General features: G+C 48.5%; 7 protein-coding genes across 7 annotated transcripts; 4 read left to right on the top strand and 3 right to left on the bottom strand.

Annotated features, from left to right (window-relative positions):
• Positions 1–29: 29 nt before the first annotated feature.
• On the bottom strand, positions 30–1,480 carry N7483_011872 (uncharacterized protein; the record flags this gene model as incomplete). Its single annotated transcript, XM_057095299.1, has 2 exons — positions 30–1,215; positions 1,296–1,480. The coding sequence occupies 2 exons, from the start codon at positions 1,478–1,480 to the stop codon at positions 30–32; spliced, it is 1,371 nt and encodes a 456-aa protein (XP_056941270.1).
• A 654-nt stretch (positions 1,481–2,134) lies between these two features.
• Positions 2,135–2,838, top strand: cyp5 (uncharacterized protein; the record flags this gene model as incomplete). The annotated part of the gene is made up of 2 exons (XM_057095300.1): positions 2,135–2,146; positions 2,221–2,838. The coding sequence occupies 2 exons, from the start codon at positions 2,135–2,137 to the stop codon at positions 2,836–2,838; spliced, it is 630 nt and encodes a 209-aa protein (XP_056941271.1).
• A 630-nt stretch (positions 2,839–3,468) lies between these two features.
• On the bottom strand, positions 3,469–5,074 carry zpr1 (zinc finger-containing protein ZPR1; the record flags this gene model as incomplete). Its single annotated transcript, XM_057095301.1, has 4 exons — positions 3,469–4,085; positions 4,147–4,713; positions 4,776–4,890; positions 4,961–5,074. Coding segments are annotated over 4 exons (1,413 nt in total), but the record flags the coding sequence as incomplete, so codon positions are not given.
• A 603-nt stretch (positions 5,075–5,677) lies between these two features.
• N7483_011875 (RTP1/Tango6 family protein) lies at positions 5,678–9,239 on the top strand (the record flags this gene model as incomplete). Its single annotated transcript, XM_057095302.1, has 3 exons — positions 5,678–5,764; positions 5,813–6,393; positions 6,455–9,239. The coding sequence occupies 3 exons, from the start codon at positions 5,678–5,680 to the stop codon at positions 9,237–9,239; spliced, it is 3,453 nt and encodes a 1,150-aa protein (XP_056941273.1).
• Positions 9,240–10,026: 787 nt separating this feature from the next.
• Positions 10,027–12,440, bottom strand: N7483_011876 (RNA lariat debranching enzyme; the record flags this gene model as incomplete). Its single annotated transcript, XM_057095303.1, has 3 exons — positions 10,027–12,144; positions 12,211–12,312; positions 12,405–12,440. 3 exons carry the CDS (start codon positions 12,438–12,440, stop codon positions 10,027–10,029), a joined length of 2,256 nt encoding a protein of 751 aa, XP_056941274.1.
• A 458-nt stretch (positions 12,441–12,898) lies between these two features.
• Positions 12,899–13,492, top strand: N7483_011877 (ribonuclease P Rpr2/Rpp21/SNM1 subunit; the record flags this gene model as incomplete). Its single annotated transcript, XM_057095304.1, has 1 exon — positions 12,899–13,492. The coding sequence occupies one exon, from the start codon at positions 12,899–12,901 to the stop codon at positions 13,490–13,492; it is 594 nt and encodes a 197-aa protein (XP_056941275.1).
• A 144-nt stretch (positions 13,493–13,636) lies between these two features.
• Positions 13,637–16,862, top strand: canA (putative cullin binding protein CanA; the record flags this gene model as incomplete). The annotated part of the gene is made up of 3 exons (XM_057095305.1): positions 13,637–15,982; positions 16,050–16,388; positions 16,446–16,862. 3 exons carry the CDS (start codon positions 13,637–13,639, stop codon positions 16,860–16,862), a joined length of 3,102 nt encoding a protein of 1,033 aa, XP_056941276.1.
• Between the last annotated feature and the right edge of the window lie 315 nt (positions 16,863–17,177).

Raw genomic sequence — 17,177 nt, forward strand, 5'->3', positions numbered from 1 at the left:
ACTCCACAAAAAGATATCCCCAGCTTCAATTACGCAGCTGCCACCTGAGACTTGCTGCCCCCAATGCGAGCCAGAATATCAGCTCTCCATTCCACGAATTCTTCGCGGCGATCGTCACTAAGCCAATCCACACGGTCCTGCATCATGGTTCCCAGCCCTGGAAGAAGACCACCGTGGGTAGGGTTATTAGACCGCGATTGTTGGCTAGGTCCGCTGGTCCCATCATTCCGCTTTGGCAACTTCACACCACGGAACGCAGCATCTTCTTCATCAAGATTGCGGAAGGAAACACCATCTTCATCCTCGCCGTCTAGTTCACCTGCAAGTGGAATGTTCTCAAACCACTCCTGCTCATTTGCCCATCCTTGCTCCATAATCAAGCCGATCCAATGGTCCACATCATCGCGGTGACTTCTATCATTTGGGAGTCCAAGACTAGTGAGTGCTGTTTGGCGCATTTCAGTGAAAGTCTTCTTGTCCATCTTCTGGCCTTGATTATCGATTTCGCCATCAGCTGATGGAGTCGGATTTCTTCGGCGGGCCAGAACAAGGAAGTAAACAGCCACAACCATGGCGTAGACAAGTTCTTTGAAATCGTCATCGTTGTTGGCATTCGTGATTGACACAATCGGGTCTAAGAAATCCAGGGTCTCCTCGTCGAATCCCTCTTCGTTGCTGGACATACTAGATGTCAAGTAGAGAATTGAAGAAACACCGGCAAAAATATGTGGTGGAAGTGTTCTCGAGATCGGAGGACGGGACCAGGTGGTCGTCCGAGGTGCCGGAGTTGACAATGTTTTGCATACTGTGCGGATTGCATTCATGGCCCATGCTGGGGCATCGGGGATTATGGTGGAAGACGCCAATCCATTGCGACGGCTCGTGGAGGGCTTGAGTGCAGATTTGGTCGGAGTGCCAAGCTTAGCCACGCTAACACTTCTCTTCAAGGGTGTTGATTTGGAGGGCGTATTTTGCAGGCCTCGGGGTGTGGGAGCGGCTTTTGAAGGGGTCCGTCCACCTACAGATGCTTTCGCTGGTGTAGTCTGAGCGGAGGCAGTGCGCTTAGGCGTAGATACATAGCCACTGGCCGATCGCTTGATTCCAGCTGTGCTAGACGACAGAGACCGGTCGAGGTATGAGTAGAGCTTCTTGTAGACGCGCGGAGGACATGGTGGATGGCCGAGTAAAGGGGGGAGTTTCAGGGCTCGTGTCAGCCTGCAAATATGAGATTATTAGCACAATTGAGATGACAGATAATATAAGCTCCAGACGAAAGCTCCCAGATGACTTCCTACCTCCTACAGGCGATCTCGGCGCAAGCATATGGCCGGGCAATCTCTTCCTCGGGCTTCAAGCTGCTGGAAAAGCTTCGTGATTGTGCGACAAGACTCAAGGCCAAGCTCAGAAGTTCCTGAGGAAGATCATTGGCGTGAGTAGGCACCAAATTGCCCAGTGCTTGTTCGACCGGACGATTGTTCATGGTTGCTTGTTTACTTCAGATCCTGGCCTAGAGTAAGGATGAGAAGTGGTTGATACTTGCGATAACGATAACAGGCAGCACACTTTGGCCTGAAATATCCGGCGCCGAGGGTTTTATGCAGCATACTAACTTCAAGTTGAAGTTTGGAGGGTTCTTTTGTATGTTTTCTCAACCTTTATTCTCGGGTTATATATAGAGAGCTTGGAGTATTTGAATACTAGTAGTACCAGTCACCCCATGATGATAATGTGCTGTGTTGCTCTTAGTACAACCTCAGGCTTGGAACTTGAACTAACTAGTGAGTTGAGAGAATCAACGGTCTGACATATATTCAGCCACTGGCACTGCACAGAGACATCAAGTTGAAGATGCCAGTATTGGATGATACTCCTAGTAGGACGGGTTTTATTTTAAGACTTGTTAAACAAGGACTCCAGTTTATTTTCATGTATTCGAAGACCGTTAATTAGTGGAGCTTCTGACTTTTTTTTTATCATTGCATTTGATGGAGCCTGAGCTATACTATATTGCGGGTGAACAGCTGCCGGCAAGATTACCTGGGCAGTCACCGCCCGCCGGGGCCCATCGCCCTCATCCACTTTGCTTTCCAGCGTCACTACCATTGCCAGGTAAAGTGAGGAAGTATTCTCCAAAATGTCTGTGACTGTGAGTATTTCAATTCTTAACACGCATCAAATTCAAGAAATTCAATTCCCAATACTAATTTCATCTCTATACAGCTCCATACCACCCAGGGCGACCTTAAAATCGAGATATTTTGTGAGGCAGTTCCACAAACCGCTGAGAACTTCCTGGCGCTTTGCGCATGTGGCGCCTATAATGATACTCCCTTCCACCGTCTCATCCCGGGCTTCATGATCCAAGGCGGCGATATCTCTCTTGGACCAGTTGCGCAACCCTCAGGGACCACCAAACCCGCGCTCCCGTTCGAGATTCCGAAAGGCGGTACCTCGGTGTATCATCCCTCAGCAATGAACCAAGAAATTCACCTGCCAGCATTACGACATAACGCGCGCGGTATCCTTTCTATGGCCTCGCGACCAGTGAAGGACAGGTCAGCACCAGGATCGCAAAACGCAACTGGCCGGACAATTAATGGCAGTCAATTCTTTGTTGTCTTTGCGCCGGCGCCGCATCTTGATGGAGTTAGCACAGTTTTCGGGAAGGTTCTGAACTTGAGCCCGCAGGATGAGGGTGGTGATGTTCTTTCAAAGCTGGAGAAGGTCAATGTCAAGGTTGATAAGAAGGGCAAGGTTTCTCAGCCCAAAGAGGGTGACAACTTTGAGGCTCTTCGGATCAACAGCGTCACTATCCATGCCAATCCTTTCGCAACATGAGCTCAATGTCTTTTATCTTTGACCGCCAAGGAGAAAGCCTACCCCATGATCTCGAACACCATCTGAGTGCGACAGCCACCTACACGATGGTTTTATGTTATCGATCCACAAAGATAAAGTGAAATATCACGAATCCCTCCCAGCTCTCGTGGACACGTGCAAAAAGTGTTGGCAGGTCCTAGCAATAGCAGATTCCGCACTGCATAAAAATGGCTTCCTAATTGCAGTCTATCTTGATGCAAAGGCCCTTGACTTGAAACACTTTGTTCTAGGCAATTTCGGAGAGCAGAAACATCCTGCACTGCACGCCTTAATGTACTGTCAAAACATTTTTCCTGCGTTAAACAGTGTCCTACGAGAAATCTTTGGCTATGAAGTTGTCTGGCCTAGAACTTGAATAGAGGCACATCATGAAGATATAATAATCAAACATAAACTTTTCAGATTTTCAACATCCTTCCCCAACCAACCATCACTGGATATCTATATATGGGCTGAAAACAAATGTATATAACATCATCGACGCCATCCCCGGATATGGAATAAAAAGAAAGAAAAAAGACATCTCAAGTAGCATCATGAAAATAGACATAATAAATCATAGCCAGTATTTTGAATTAAATCATTTACCCATGGAAGCATCAAGCAGGTTGTCCATGTCAGCGGTGGCCTTAGGGTTCTCCTCCTCCTTTTCTCCTCCTCATAACCCTCGACCTTCATATCCTTGAGACCAAGATCATCCTCTTCTTCCTCGGTTCTCTCGTATTCTTCAATGGTAATCTGGTGGTCAATGGCAGGAGAGCACAGGTCTTGGACGTAACTGTTGGCCAAAGGATCCTCAAGGGTAATGGTGAACTTCTTCTGACCTGCAATAGCAAGGTCAAGGTTCTCGAAGAAACGCTCCCACTTGCTCTTGTCCGAGTTGGCCATACTGTCACCACCAGTGGCACCACCAGCATCGAAAATGTGGCCGTAAAGCTGGTCCTTGATTTCGGTCAAGAGACCCTCAACAGTGGTGAAGCGTCCGCCCAGAGTTCCTGGTTGAATGGAAACCTCCAGTTCTTCACTGGACATAGCACAGGTGTTGGACTTGAGAATGTCTCGTGACAGATCAACCTCATTCTCAACACGGAGGGTAATACGCTTGCCGAGAGGGGGGACTTCACCGCCGGTCTTCACATCACTGTTCTTGTATCCACAGGCCGGGCAGCTGGTACCGAACAAGTAGACCTCCTTGAAGTGAGGAACTAGACAAATTGTCAGATATGTGGTCACAAAAATGGAAAGCTTACATCAGACAAGACTTACTCTTAACTCGCTTAATTCTTGTTGAAGCCTGGGAGGAAGTGCAGCCAGGGCACTCAGTAGGGAGATCATAGACCTGGCCGTCGACGATATCCAAATCTTCGGGATCACCCATAGCACCGTTACCCTCCTCAACCATAGCAGCATTGGGATCATGAGAGATTCCAAGCTCTTCGTTCTGTTCATGAGTTCTGGGGTATTCGCGGCGAATGTACTTGTTACCGCGATCGGTAGTGTTGGGCGCGATCCAAGAGTTTCCAGTGGGGTCGTCCAATGAGACAGTGAAAGGGAAGCCAGTACGGTCCAGAATGTCCTTAAGCTTCTGGATGATGGGCTCAAGAGCAGCATAGAGCTCTGGGGCCTGGTCTACGCGCAGTTCCTGCTCACTAGAGAGGGATTCGTGGATGCGCTGAATGACTCCCTCGATGTTGGTGAGCTGACTTTCTCCCTTGGGCATCTCAATACCCAGTGATTCAACCTTGAAGATAGAGATATCGGAGCGGATAACCTGACGCTGGAGATCATCCTCGTTTTCGACGGTCAGGGTGTACTTGGCGCCTTGTTCCTGAACTGTATCCCTCTGAATTAGCAAAAGAAAAAGGACAAAACAGAAAGATAGAAGGAACACTAACTCTGCGAAGCTGACTTCACACTGTTGTCCTTGAAGTGGCAGTGGTCGCACTCAAATGACTCAAGAATGATATCCCGGAAGTAGGGAACGCGGAGAAGGAGCAGGCGAGTCATTCCCTATTGAAAGTGAATTTGTTAGAGATTTTGCGACAGAAATTCCCCAGAAAAAAGCGCAGATATGACCTACATTGTCATGACAGTTCATGCAAAGACTCTCCACCTGGACAACTCCATTATCATCATCGTCGCGGTCAACAACCTGACCAAGGCTTTGAAATTGGGATTCGTTCTCGTTTGACATTGTGAATAGGCGCACAGATGAGCGATGGGGGATATATGGTATGAAAAGAGTGTGCGCCTGTTAAAAGATAGCAATCACACAACACAAGAGGGGCTTGAAATAAAAGCTAATAGTCCAAGTGAAGCCCAATGTAAAAAAAATCTCAGCTCACCGCCCGTCCGAATCTTCCGTCATGTTCTGTGTCGCGGGGCAAATTAAGTTATGCAGGGAGGGGCATTATGCAGCTGACTAAAGTTATCCATTTATCCACCCGCTTCACCTGGGCACCAATCTAGATTCAGCAATCCATCTTGTCACCCCACTCAAGTCTCTAAAGCAGTATGATCAATATGAAATAGGCCCCTTGAATCCAAGAATGATAATAGCTTTACTAGTTTGACATACCTGACTACCACTTCCTCATTCAACTTCCAAGGTTTGAAACTCTTCTATGGTCTGGGTGTAAGTAAATGATTACATAATCCTAGAACATATGCTGACTAATGTGAATTGCCAAGATCCAGCTTCTCATAGCAAGCAGAGCTCATTCTGATATTGATTATCAAAACTGGAATTGAGGTGGATGATGAGTAATAGACCCGGATCTACCTAGATTGCCTCACAATGGAAGAGTCCAGCCATGTTCGGGAGGCTTTCCACAAAGCCAGCGTCTTCCTAAGCCCCGTGCTCGACAAAGGCATGGAAATTCTAGTATGAAGGCAGATTATTTGGAGACACAGCTAACATTATCCAGGCGAGATTGAGCGTTCACGAGGCACATCTTTGCTTAGGAGCTTGTCTCAGAAGACTGAAGCACCTCAGGGGGACGATGAAACCTCAAGAACTGCTGTTATTGGCAAAGCCTTGGAAATCCTAAATGACATCCATGACGCATTCGTTACGCCCATTGAAAGTTCAGAAAAATACAAAAATGTCGCTGTTGAAGGTAGAGATCCGGCTCTTGAAGATGCGAAGCGTCGCCGGATGTTGCACGCTTTGTTGGACCTGATCTCACTCGAGGGAATCTACCCGTCACTCTCTTCTGGGGTTGGTATCCCTCTGCAGCAAAGAGTCATCTCGGTTCTGCCAGCCGGCGTCATTGCCAAACAGACAGCTGTGCATACAAGCATTCTCCATCGCAATATGTCACTTCTTCGCCATATTGTTGAGGCCCTACTGAACATTCTGTTGGATCCGAGACCAAGCATTCAGCCTGTCATTCGGGGTCGCATCCTGAGCGATGTAATCAGTGGAACGGCGGATCTTGCCTTCAACAAGAATATCAAAGGATATGACGGACAAAGGAAATTACAGGCCCAGTTTGTCAACATCATCAATGAGTAGGTTTTTGGCACTTCTCATCAAAAATTATAGGAGTTTATCTTCTAACTTATTTTTTAGCACCCCAAGCGCAGTTCTGCTGCCTACATTGTCTGCCTTCCTTCAGACAGATACAACACCTTGGTTCAAATCGACAGTATCAAGTCAAATAGCTCAAGTCCCTCTTCGTCCGGGTGGTGTTCTGCAAACGATCATGTTCCTCGCCTCGCAATTTGCCCCTTCTCTCGGACAGGAGGCTCAAAGCGAGCCATCAAATGGACCTCACTTCACAGTCCAAGCTATCATGCAGATATCGAAGCTACTCTCCTCAGTGCCACAACATGTTGAGCCGTCAGTATACTTGACCACGATTGCTCCTCAGCTGTTGACACTTCTGGACGGTGATGACCCAGATCTCAAGAGAACTGTTTCCTACACAATTGGAAATGGGATTCTTGGGAAACGGGCTCTTGGGGCTCGTGGAATGATTGGACACACAATCTTCGTGGAGCCTCTATTCCGCACTTTAACAGCTGACCTCGATGAATCTTCGATGCGATGGATGATGCAATATCCTGGCTTTGAAAAAACTAAATCATCAACACCGAAATCAGCATCTCTATCAAAAGTCGTTGTCAATCATGAGATGATCGATTTAGCCATTGAGAGGTTAGGAAGCCTGGCTCTCCAACATCCAAATCCAGGCCTGGTCAAGCGAATCGTGACGCCGATTCTTCTGCCCCTTTGGGGGCTTGCCTGCTTCACAAAGGAGCAGGATTCGAAAGTGCTACATGAGAAGGTCATGGCACTTCTTCAAACCTTCTTCAGTATTTCGGTTGGAGTGCCCCCTCTCAAGAAGCTTGTTGATAACTTGCTATGGGATGGTGGATCGGCTTGGACGTACAGTTCCAGCTCCGATGGACATATCAGCCTGGTCAAGCGAATTCACGAAGGCAACGAACATTTGAACATGGTCCGATTGATTGACTCCCTCCAAGTACGAACTGAGCTTTTTGCCAGCTTATTAGCAGCGGATCCAAGTTGCGAAGAGTCGACTGGCGAAGTCTTCCTCTATGTCAGTCAGAAATGGCTTGTGCAGCCAAGCCCAGAAGATAAACCGCAGCAGCTGGGAGAGTCGGAGACAATTTTCCAGCGACTTATTAGTGCCAAAGTCGCCGAAAAGCTGCTGGATAGCTTCAAGAACACATTATCACGCCATCCCCTTCGCGTACTTGATCTAATTAAGCAAGTGATTGATGGTGAACTGCATAACCTTGGTGCCAAATCCACAAGTCAAAGTCAAGCATCGGGAAAGCCGTCATTATCATCACTCGCCAATATTGTCACTTCAGAGAACACGGCCGATCAAGATGAATCCAACAAAGACACATCGGAGTCATTGTCTACCGCATTCAGCTTGTTATCCACCGTCTTGGCGTCCCCAGAGTTCTCTATCTCAGAAATGATAAAATCTCTTTTAGAGTCAATCAAGGAAAAGCTTGATCGGTTGATTCCATTACTCCCTCCTGCACTCTCCAAGCCAGCAACAACCTCATCGATGCTTCTGGAGATTCAACTCACATCTCAAGAACATGATGATACCAAACCACCACCGCCTCATATCGCCGATCTCGAAACTCATCGTCAGGCATTATCAAATCTTAATTCCAACCTGCCACCCGTCCAAGCAGAAGGATTCTCTCTACTCACCCAATTAATCATCAACTCATCCCCTGTTCTCGATATCCCTTCAACTCTAACCCTACTCCTATCAATCATCAATGACATCTCCGAATCGACTGCCAACGAGGAATTCATCTACCTCAACGCAATCAAACTCATCGGCACCCTAGCATCCCGTCACCCTCGAACAGTTGTCAAAACCTTGGTCGACAGCTACACCGATAAATCCGAACAACGAACCCTCGATCAACGCCTCAAAATTGGCGAGTCTCTCCTCCGCACAGTACAAGACCTCGGTGAAGCCCTTACTGGCGAAATTGCGAAAATACTCGGCGAAGCAATGGTGACCGTAGCAGGACGCCGAGGCAACAAGCCCCAAGCTCAACGAACTCGCAAAAAACAAGAAGAGAAAGAGCGCCGTCAAGAGGAGCGCGAAGAACGAAAAAGACAAAAAGAAGCCGCCATGTCCGGAGGATGGAAGGTCACTACCGGGCCCACAGATTCCAAAGACGAGGTCACACTTGCAGACTCAGACTCGGAATCTGAATCGCCAGAACAGTCGATCCACGCAGCGAATATCGTGGCTGCATGGGCTGCTGGCGCGGCATCGGATGAAGAACCTGATGACCTGCGTGTTCGCGCTTCGGCCCTCTCGATCCTTGCATCTGCAATCACGACTAACGTCCGTGGCTTGGGACCTGCGGTCATCTCGTCTGCTGTGGACCTTGCACTGGCGACGCTGACACTGGAGCCTGCAGCTGAAAGTGCGATTCTGCGTCGTGCAAGTGCGGTTCTGATACTTGACATCCTGCGAGCACTTGATAAGATTGGGGAGGAGCAGAAGACAGCGAACATTGGATTTGGATTCTCACTTATTGATGATGGGAAGGGTGGGAATGGGAATGGTATGCAGAGTTCGGGATCTTCCACCATTGGCAATATCCCATCCATGCTACGCACGCTTGGATTCGTCGAGAGCCGCGAGGAAGATGTAATTGTGCGTGGGCATTTGCGAGTTTTGATTGAGAGCTTGGAGGCTTGGTTGGAGAAGGCTCTGATGTGGGGGATTGAGGGACTTGATGGAGAGCCGAGAATGGAATTGGGTGATCGAATTGCTGGGTTGGATATTGATCCTCTGGCTGGGCGTGGTCCTTTGAGGCCACGAATTGAGGAGATTGAGTAGGTAGATTTGATGAATTTACTTTCACAGGAGAGTGGATCAATATGAGAAATGGTTGTCTTTCTGAAGCTAGAATCTAGCATATTTTCATTCTTCCGTTTTGGTAGAGGCTTCAAGTTTGTGACAGTCGTAGTCTGACGAGTCTTCCAAGGTTGACGCCGTGCTTTGCGCGAAACTACATCCATATAGCAGCGAAATTGGGAAACTTGAAGGTATGTCCCCCCGGGCCAGCACTCAACTCGAAGTGCTTGGCCAGGTGTGTTCACATGTGCACATACCTACTTAAGTACTGAGTTATTAGTATCTAGGTACAGGTGACTGATGACCTACACCTCTTTGTATGTAAGTACCTACGGGGTTACCTGGAGGGAAAGAAAGGCTAGCTGTTACGTATACAGTTGGATATAGGAAACTGGTAGCCCGAGGGATAACTTGTGGGCGGATTCTACATATCCTCCTTTGGTATTACTATAACAGGCACCTGGGCAGTAAGTAAAAGTTCGGGAACCCAAGTACCTAGGTAGTAAATAGGCCCATAACCTTGGAAAAGACCACCTGTAAAGGAGACCTAGGCCCACTACTAGTTAAAGTAGATAAGAGTGATCACCGACCACTAAGACAGAATGGAAAGCAGAAGTTTGGACCCAGAAGGCCACTTTTTTTTTCTTCATTTCTGTTTAAATCTAGATTATCTAACATATACATCAAACATTCAGGATGATCAGGCACAGAAAGCAGCTCTAGATAGCATCATCCTTGATACAAATGAATTTACCACTCCGGAATCCATTCAACCGTGATGGCCCCCACGACCACGACCACCGCCACGGCCACCGTATCTTCCACGTTGTCCATGTCCATGTCCATGTCCATGGCCTCGTCCGCCATGCCAGCCAGAGTCACGACGAACAGTGGGTCGTGGAGTAGCAGCCAGGCGCTCCGCACGCTCCTCATCAGAAAGGGCAAACTTATTCGGAATGTCAATGAGGCGGCAGAACTGCTCAGTCTGCGGGCTTGGATACTCTGGTGGAAGTTCATTGGTAGTGATCGGAACGTTGGGATCGAAAACTGGTGCGACTTGAGTGAAATTCAGAGGCACGTCCATTAAGTTGGGCTTCATGACGTTTGCCTCAACCCATAGCTCTTCCACCTCAATGGCCTGACGGTAGATATCATCACCTTTATGATGGGGCGGCCAAGCAGTGACGTTACCAACCTCAAGCTCTTGTGCAAAAACGCGAGTAATAGCTAACCATTCTTTATCGTATTGAAGACGGAATGGACGCTGAAATTCGGCCCGGGCGGTATCGTTATTGACAGGCTGCACTTCCACCAGTTCCAGATATTGATCGTGACCACCCGGTTTGTCTAAAGCCAGGAATTTGGTTACTCTGTTTTGAATGGCCTCTGGAATCACCTTCAAAGCAGGTGGAGTTTGTGTGGGGCGGCTTAGGCTTGTGGGCAGCTTGCTGACGTTGCTGGAAAGGCTAGCTGGCAACTTGTCGCGAATAGCAATCGGGACGCCTTCATCGGCAGGAGACCCATCTTGGACAGTAATAGGCTCGTGAGCGACATGATCCTCAGTCGTAGTCATGACTTCAGATTCACCGTCACTGTCTAGGTTGATTTCATCCGTGTTCTTAACTTGTTGACGTTGACTGGAATCAGTAGGTGCATTAACATCTACCATTGACTCGTCTTGAGCAGCGTCACCTCCGGTCATAGTCATGATCTCCGTATTGGGGGGAGATCCTGCCTCAGATTCACTGCCACTATCCAGGTTGATTTCATCCGTGTTCTTAACTCGTTGACGTTGACTGGAATCAGTAGGTGCATCGACATCTACCATTGACTCGTCTTGGGTGGTGGCGGCATCATCAGTCATAATCACGGCTTGCTCTTTGGCCGATTCACTGCCACTATCCAAGTCAATTTCGTCGTTGTTTTTGACTTGTTGTTCATCAATGGGTGCGTGAACGTCTACCAATGAACGATGGTCGCCATGTGCTATGACCTTCTTCCAGGTTTGCTGGGCCTTGATTGCAGGTTGCGAAACACGAGAGGGATCATTGAACTCCATCCGAGCCCTCTTAGCCTCTGCACGGTCTCTCTGAGGGGCTGTTTGGGCAAATGTGTTCCAGGCTGAAACAGATCCATTCTCTGGGACGCTTGATCCACTAGGTCCACCAAATGTAGGCTTATGAGGCGAAGTAGGCTTGAAAGGTGGAGTAGACTTGGGCTTGGAGGTGGGATCAGCTTCATAGCCCCATTCTGCGGGCTCGTCAATAGACTGGGTTGTTTTCTTAAGAGAAGTGCCATCATGACCCATTGTCAGAGCGAACCGAGTGTGGAAGTGGGCAGAGAACCAATAGGCGGGACATAATCGATCAAGGACCTCACGGGCAGCCTGATTTCCAAGCCGGCCATGCTCAGAATCATCACGCAAGAACTTCTTTTTGCGAAAGAGCTGATGGGTGTTTCCATGGTTTTCAATGCCACGAGGCCAATCGTGGGACAGACCAATATCGACCTGGGTGCGTACCTGCATCAGCTTGCGTACATCAAGTTCGCGAATGTGGTAGATGCTTGAAACGTCCTCTGAGTTGTAAGGGAGACGTTCGTAGTGATGTTTGCGATAATCATATGGCTTCCAGATACCAGACATGCCGGAGATACGAAGCGGACCCAAACGAAGAACATTTGCAGCACCAAGGTAGTAGATGTTAGGAGCAACCCAGCCGCCGTAGTACAGTTCAAATAAGTAATTGCCGGCCTCATGGTTACCGCCACAGAAGATTGTTAAAACGGGTGCGACGCGTGCTCCAGAATAGTACTCATGGAAGTCCCCAATACTTCTGTACTTAGGCGGGACTGACATGCAGGCTGCATCATTTGCATTCCGAAGAGTCTGTGCACAGGGTTCATTAGTATATCTTGATTGAGATCGAAAGACCAAAGAAAGGATTCAACATACTTGAAAATCTCCACCGACGATAACACAGTCAACAGAGTCCCAGTGTTTCTTGCCCTTTTCAACTTCAATCCTTTCGTAGATTTCATTGAGGGCACCATGACCCTGCACCACAGCGAATCACACAGTTAGTTTTGGAACATGATTCATGTCACCTGGGGAAACCCATATAGGGTTGAGGGTGAGAGAATACTTACGCAGCCAACACAAGCAATACGCAAAGGGGAAGACATCGCGACGGGGTTGACAGGGTGAGGAAATGAGGAATTTGAAGTGAAAAGTGTAGAGAGGAGTGTAAGAAGCAGCAAGTAGAGTCTGGAAATGTCTAGACTCTATGCTTCCTCAAGTAGCCAGTCAACAGACGCGCCCACCCGAGGGCGCACAAGTTGCACAAGGAAAAGGTTAAAGGAGGCAAACGAAGCAAGGAGAAATGGGTTTGAAAAGGAAAGAGCAAAAGATAATGGATGTAACAAAAGGGAGAGTGGTGGGGTGGGTAGAAGAAAGGAAGAGAGAGAGAGCGAGGGAAGAAGTTCGTGATAGACTGATAGTAGGCTAAGAGTGACAGTTAAGCGGCTCATTCAAGTCATCCCAATTAAAATTTTCCACTGACAACCTCCTGCTCTCACTTGACTTTACAGGGAAGACATTATCTACTCAGATTTATAGGACTCTATTATTTACTGTTTCTATTATGCCACCAATTGAGTCATCCCATCTACGCTTTCTTAATGAAGCTGCCCAGTGGTTGGGTTCACGCAGTCCGTCCACCTCAGCCCATCTCTTAGGAGTTCATACGCGACTCCTTCATGAAGAGTTGAAACCTCTCAACACCCACCAAAAGAAACACCATTGTACTTGTGGAGATCTTCGATCTGGAACTAAAGTCACTCGAGTATCATCTAAGCGACAAGGAAGGTTAGGAGCCAAGAGGGGAAGTGCTGTAGTGTATAAGTGTTTGCGCTGTAAGCAAAGGACAGTACTTGTACGAAAGGCGCCCACTCAACCTCTTAAACAATCCAAACCTCCCAAAATTCCTCAATCTCTCAATACTACTACTCATTCCATTTCTGCCCCTACGAGTGCAGTGGCTTCCCCTGCACCATCCTCAACTCCAGCAGAGACTTCCGCACCAGAATCTACCTCCGCTGATCTCACTCTAAAAGCTGCCGACAACGCGAATAGCAAGAAACGAGCCAAAGCGCGAAAGCAAGGAGGACTCCAAGCTCTCTTGGCTGCGAAGCAAAAGACTCAACCCTCACTTGACCTCTTCGACTTCTTGCAGTGAGGCATCAATTTGTGCCTGAATTTGGAACCCGGCTCTACAATTTTCCGGTCCCTCCAGCTGTCTTATGCGGGGGAGAACAAGAACCTCTCGAGACCTTGATTTCCCGACACACAATTTCACACCTTACTTGTGAAATCCACCAAAATGTCTGATTATTCTCATGATGAGGATCATGATCCTCAATCTGATGAGCTCCGTGAAACTGCTTTAGTTACCCTTGAAGCTTTGATTAGCTCCTGTAATCAGCAAATGCAACCGTACCTGACCAACACAACCAACGCCGCTCTCCGATTCCTCAAATATGATCCCAACGTTGCCGAGATGGAAGATGACGAAGAAATGGGGGGAACTGAGGACGATGGGAGTGAGGACGACGCGACCGAGGACCCTGACATGGACGATGAATTTGAAGACTTCGAGGAGGAAGACGGATACAGCGATGTTGACGATATGAGTTGGAAGGTCCGCCGATGTGCTGCCAAGCTCCTCTACAGCCTTATTTCAAACTTTGGGCGCAACAGAGGTCTGGATGATGCCACTCTGTATCAGCAAGTCGCTCCCGCCTTGATCTCCCGCATCAGCAGGGAGCGGGAGGAAGGTGTGAAGTTGGAGGTGGTCTCTACACTGACGGCCTTGGTGCGCAAAACGAGTGAAGGATCTATTGTTCTCACATCGACTGGGTATCTGGATGCAGTTGGTGGTTCCAAGAACTCCCGCAAACGACGACGCCAGGACAGTGATGCCAGCATGGTGGACTTTGAGCCTGGTGTTGGCGCCTCCTCAGCTATCGATTCCCCAGTTGTTCCTTCATCCCCCAAATCCGGGCCTCAGGCTGACCTGGCTCGCTCCGTACCTTCAATCGTTCAAAGCATTGTCAAAATTTGGAAGTCAGCCTCCATCCCTTTACGCCAGGCCGCAATTGTTCTACTAAAGAATCTTGCATTGGTTCGCTACGGAGGCCTTGCCAATCACCTGCAGCAGATCGAGGATCTGATTGCAGACTCTTTGAAAACGTCTTCCTTGTCTGGTACCTCAGCTATCCACTCTAGTGCGGCTGTAAGCGCAGGTACATTGCAGATTGAAACGCTTGGCCTGATTTCCGCCATTGCGGAGACACACCTGACGGAAGCCTTACTTCCATTCTTGATTGCACTTGTGCCGGCTGTTGTGGATACTGTGGATGAACGCAACTACAAAGTCAGCAGTGAGGCTCTAGGCTCCGTCGAACACATTGTGAAAGCAATGACACCACCCCGTGTCTCTGCCAATGGCCCTGATGTTGCTACCCATTTGGAGAAGCTGTATGAAGTTGCCTATTCCCGTATCACCGATACTAGCGCCGACCTTGAAGTTCGCCAGCGAGCTATCCACGTCTTTGGCGTCGTCTTAGCTCGTACGTCAGGCGAACGTGGTACAGAATATCTCTCGATCGACCACCGATCTAGGGGTCTTTCTGTCTTGGTCGATCGTGTAAAGAATGAGACAACTCGTTTTGCAGCTGTCCGTGCCATTGACGATGTGGTTGTCCTCGCTGGTCACAAGAACGATGTGAACAGCGATTGGGTCAATACTGTCACCATCGAGCTGAGCGCCAACCTGCGCAAGGCTGACAGAGCATTACGCAGTTCATGCCTTGAAGCGCTTCGTAGCATTGCAATGAACAGCAATACCCGATCGCATATCAGTATCACCACCATGGTTGAGCTTGAGACTGCGCTCTTCCCACTCTTGTCAACACCCGATTTCCACCTCCTCACACCCAGTCTCATAATTGTTGCGAAGCTTGTCCCAGGTAACTCGCAGACTCTTGTGAATGCTGAGCTCATTACGTCGATATGTTCTATTGTCAAGCAACCCCTTGTGGGCATCGTCCTCAAATCCCTGCTCCTCCTGGTGAAGGTTGTTGGCGATGAAGGTGCAGGGGCAGACTTAATGCAGCGTCTGCTACAGGATGTCGGCATCTCCGGCGATCCCTCTGTCGTTGGTCGGGCTATTGGTACCTTGTTGGTGCATGGTGGCCCGAAGCTTGGCATCACGATGGATGACTTCTCTACCGAGTTACAGACCGCACGAGACGATGGTCGTAAATGTCTGGCGCTAGCGATTCTGGGGGAGATCGGGTTGCGGATGGGAAATGGTTGCAAGCTCACCCCCGATATTTTCATTGCCCATTTTGACTCTCAGTCTGATCATGTTCGCTTGGCCGCTGCCACTGCCCTCGGAAACGCGGCGGCGGGAAGTGTGAAAGCATACCTGCCAATCATTCTGAATGGCCTCGAAAAATTCAACCCTCAAAGCTATTTGCTCCTACACTCTGTTCGGGAGTTGCTTCAACATGTCGAAGTGCGCTCTGGGTTGACTGCGTCTGCTCTTGCTCTTTGGCAGGCCCTGCTCCTTGTTTCGCAAGAGGAGGACAACCGCGCTGTGGGCTCAGAATGCATTGGACGACTTGCCCTCATCGACCCTATTGCCTATATCCCTCACTTCCAGGTAAGTACTTGGTCTTTATGGCCGCTCTTTTCAAGAAACCCTCCCCTAATTCATCCATCTTTTACAGGAAAATCTCGCCAATCCTGACCCCGTAATCCGTGGTGTAGTCATATCGGCATTCCGATATACGCTGGCCGACTCCAGTCATGCCTTTAACGATGCTCTTCGTCCATTGATCGTGCCTCTCCTGACAGCCATGCTAGGAGATAAGGACCTGGGCAACCATCGCCTCGCATTAACCACTCTCAACTCTGCTATGCACAACAAGATGGCTTTGCTTCTGCCACACCTGGACGAATTACTTCCTGCTGTCTTTGACGACACTCACATCAAGCAAGAGCTGATTCGTGAGGTGCAAATGGGTCCATTCAAGCACAAGGTGGATGATGGACTTGACTTGCGTAAGGTTAGTATCCCCCATTTCCCCAGAATTCCAGCCTATAATAAGCTAATTATTTCGCAGAGTGCCTACGAAACTCTTTATGCATCTCTTGATACCTCATTCTGCCAGAATCACCTATCGGATCTCTTTGAACGTGTCATTTCTGGTGTTGGAGATGAGCAAGATATCCGTGCAGTCAGCAACATGATGACCTCCAGGCTTATTACCTTGGCGCCAGAAGAGACGGAACGCCGCCTGGATGAGCTCTCTGAGAAGTACACTGCTGTGCTACTCTTCAAACTCAAAGATAACGCTGTCAAGCAAGAGTTGGAGAAGGCACAGGAGGCATCTCTGGGAATTCTCAAAATAACCAAGCAGCTCAGTAATGCATACCCAGCAGCTGAGAAATCGCGCGAGGCACTTAAGTGGAAAGGATACATGGAACTAGTGCGAAGCAAGTTCAACTCACAGTTCCTGGCTGTCGATGTGGATCTGTGAAGTGGAGGAGGCCTGAGGTGTTTACCTTTTCTCTGAGATGGAGGCTAATCAGCCTAACGGTACTAGAACCTGACCAAATAAGTTGGGAATTGCAGTAGCTTTGTTAGTGTTATCAGACGAACGTGGAGTGAACCTTGGAAGTCATCCTGGAGATGATTCACTGCCAGTGGCTAGAAAAGCTGTACGAACTTTAAGTTAACATTACTGATGACCTCTTCATCTGGGCAGGTTTGCAGTTAGCTCATCAATACTTCTTTTTTTCTTCGTTGTGTAAGGAGTACTAGGTAACCCTCCATCTATCCATATACATATATG

This window comes from Penicillium malachiteum (assembly GCF_028827825.1).
Source record: "Penicillium malachiteum strain IBT 17515 chromosome Unknown utg000005l:1.0-9002435.0:326005.0-9005861.0, whole genome shotgun sequence".
Lineage (NCBI taxonomy): Eukaryota > Fungi > Ascomycota > Eurotiomycetes > Eurotiales > Aspergillaceae > Penicillium > Penicillium malachiteum.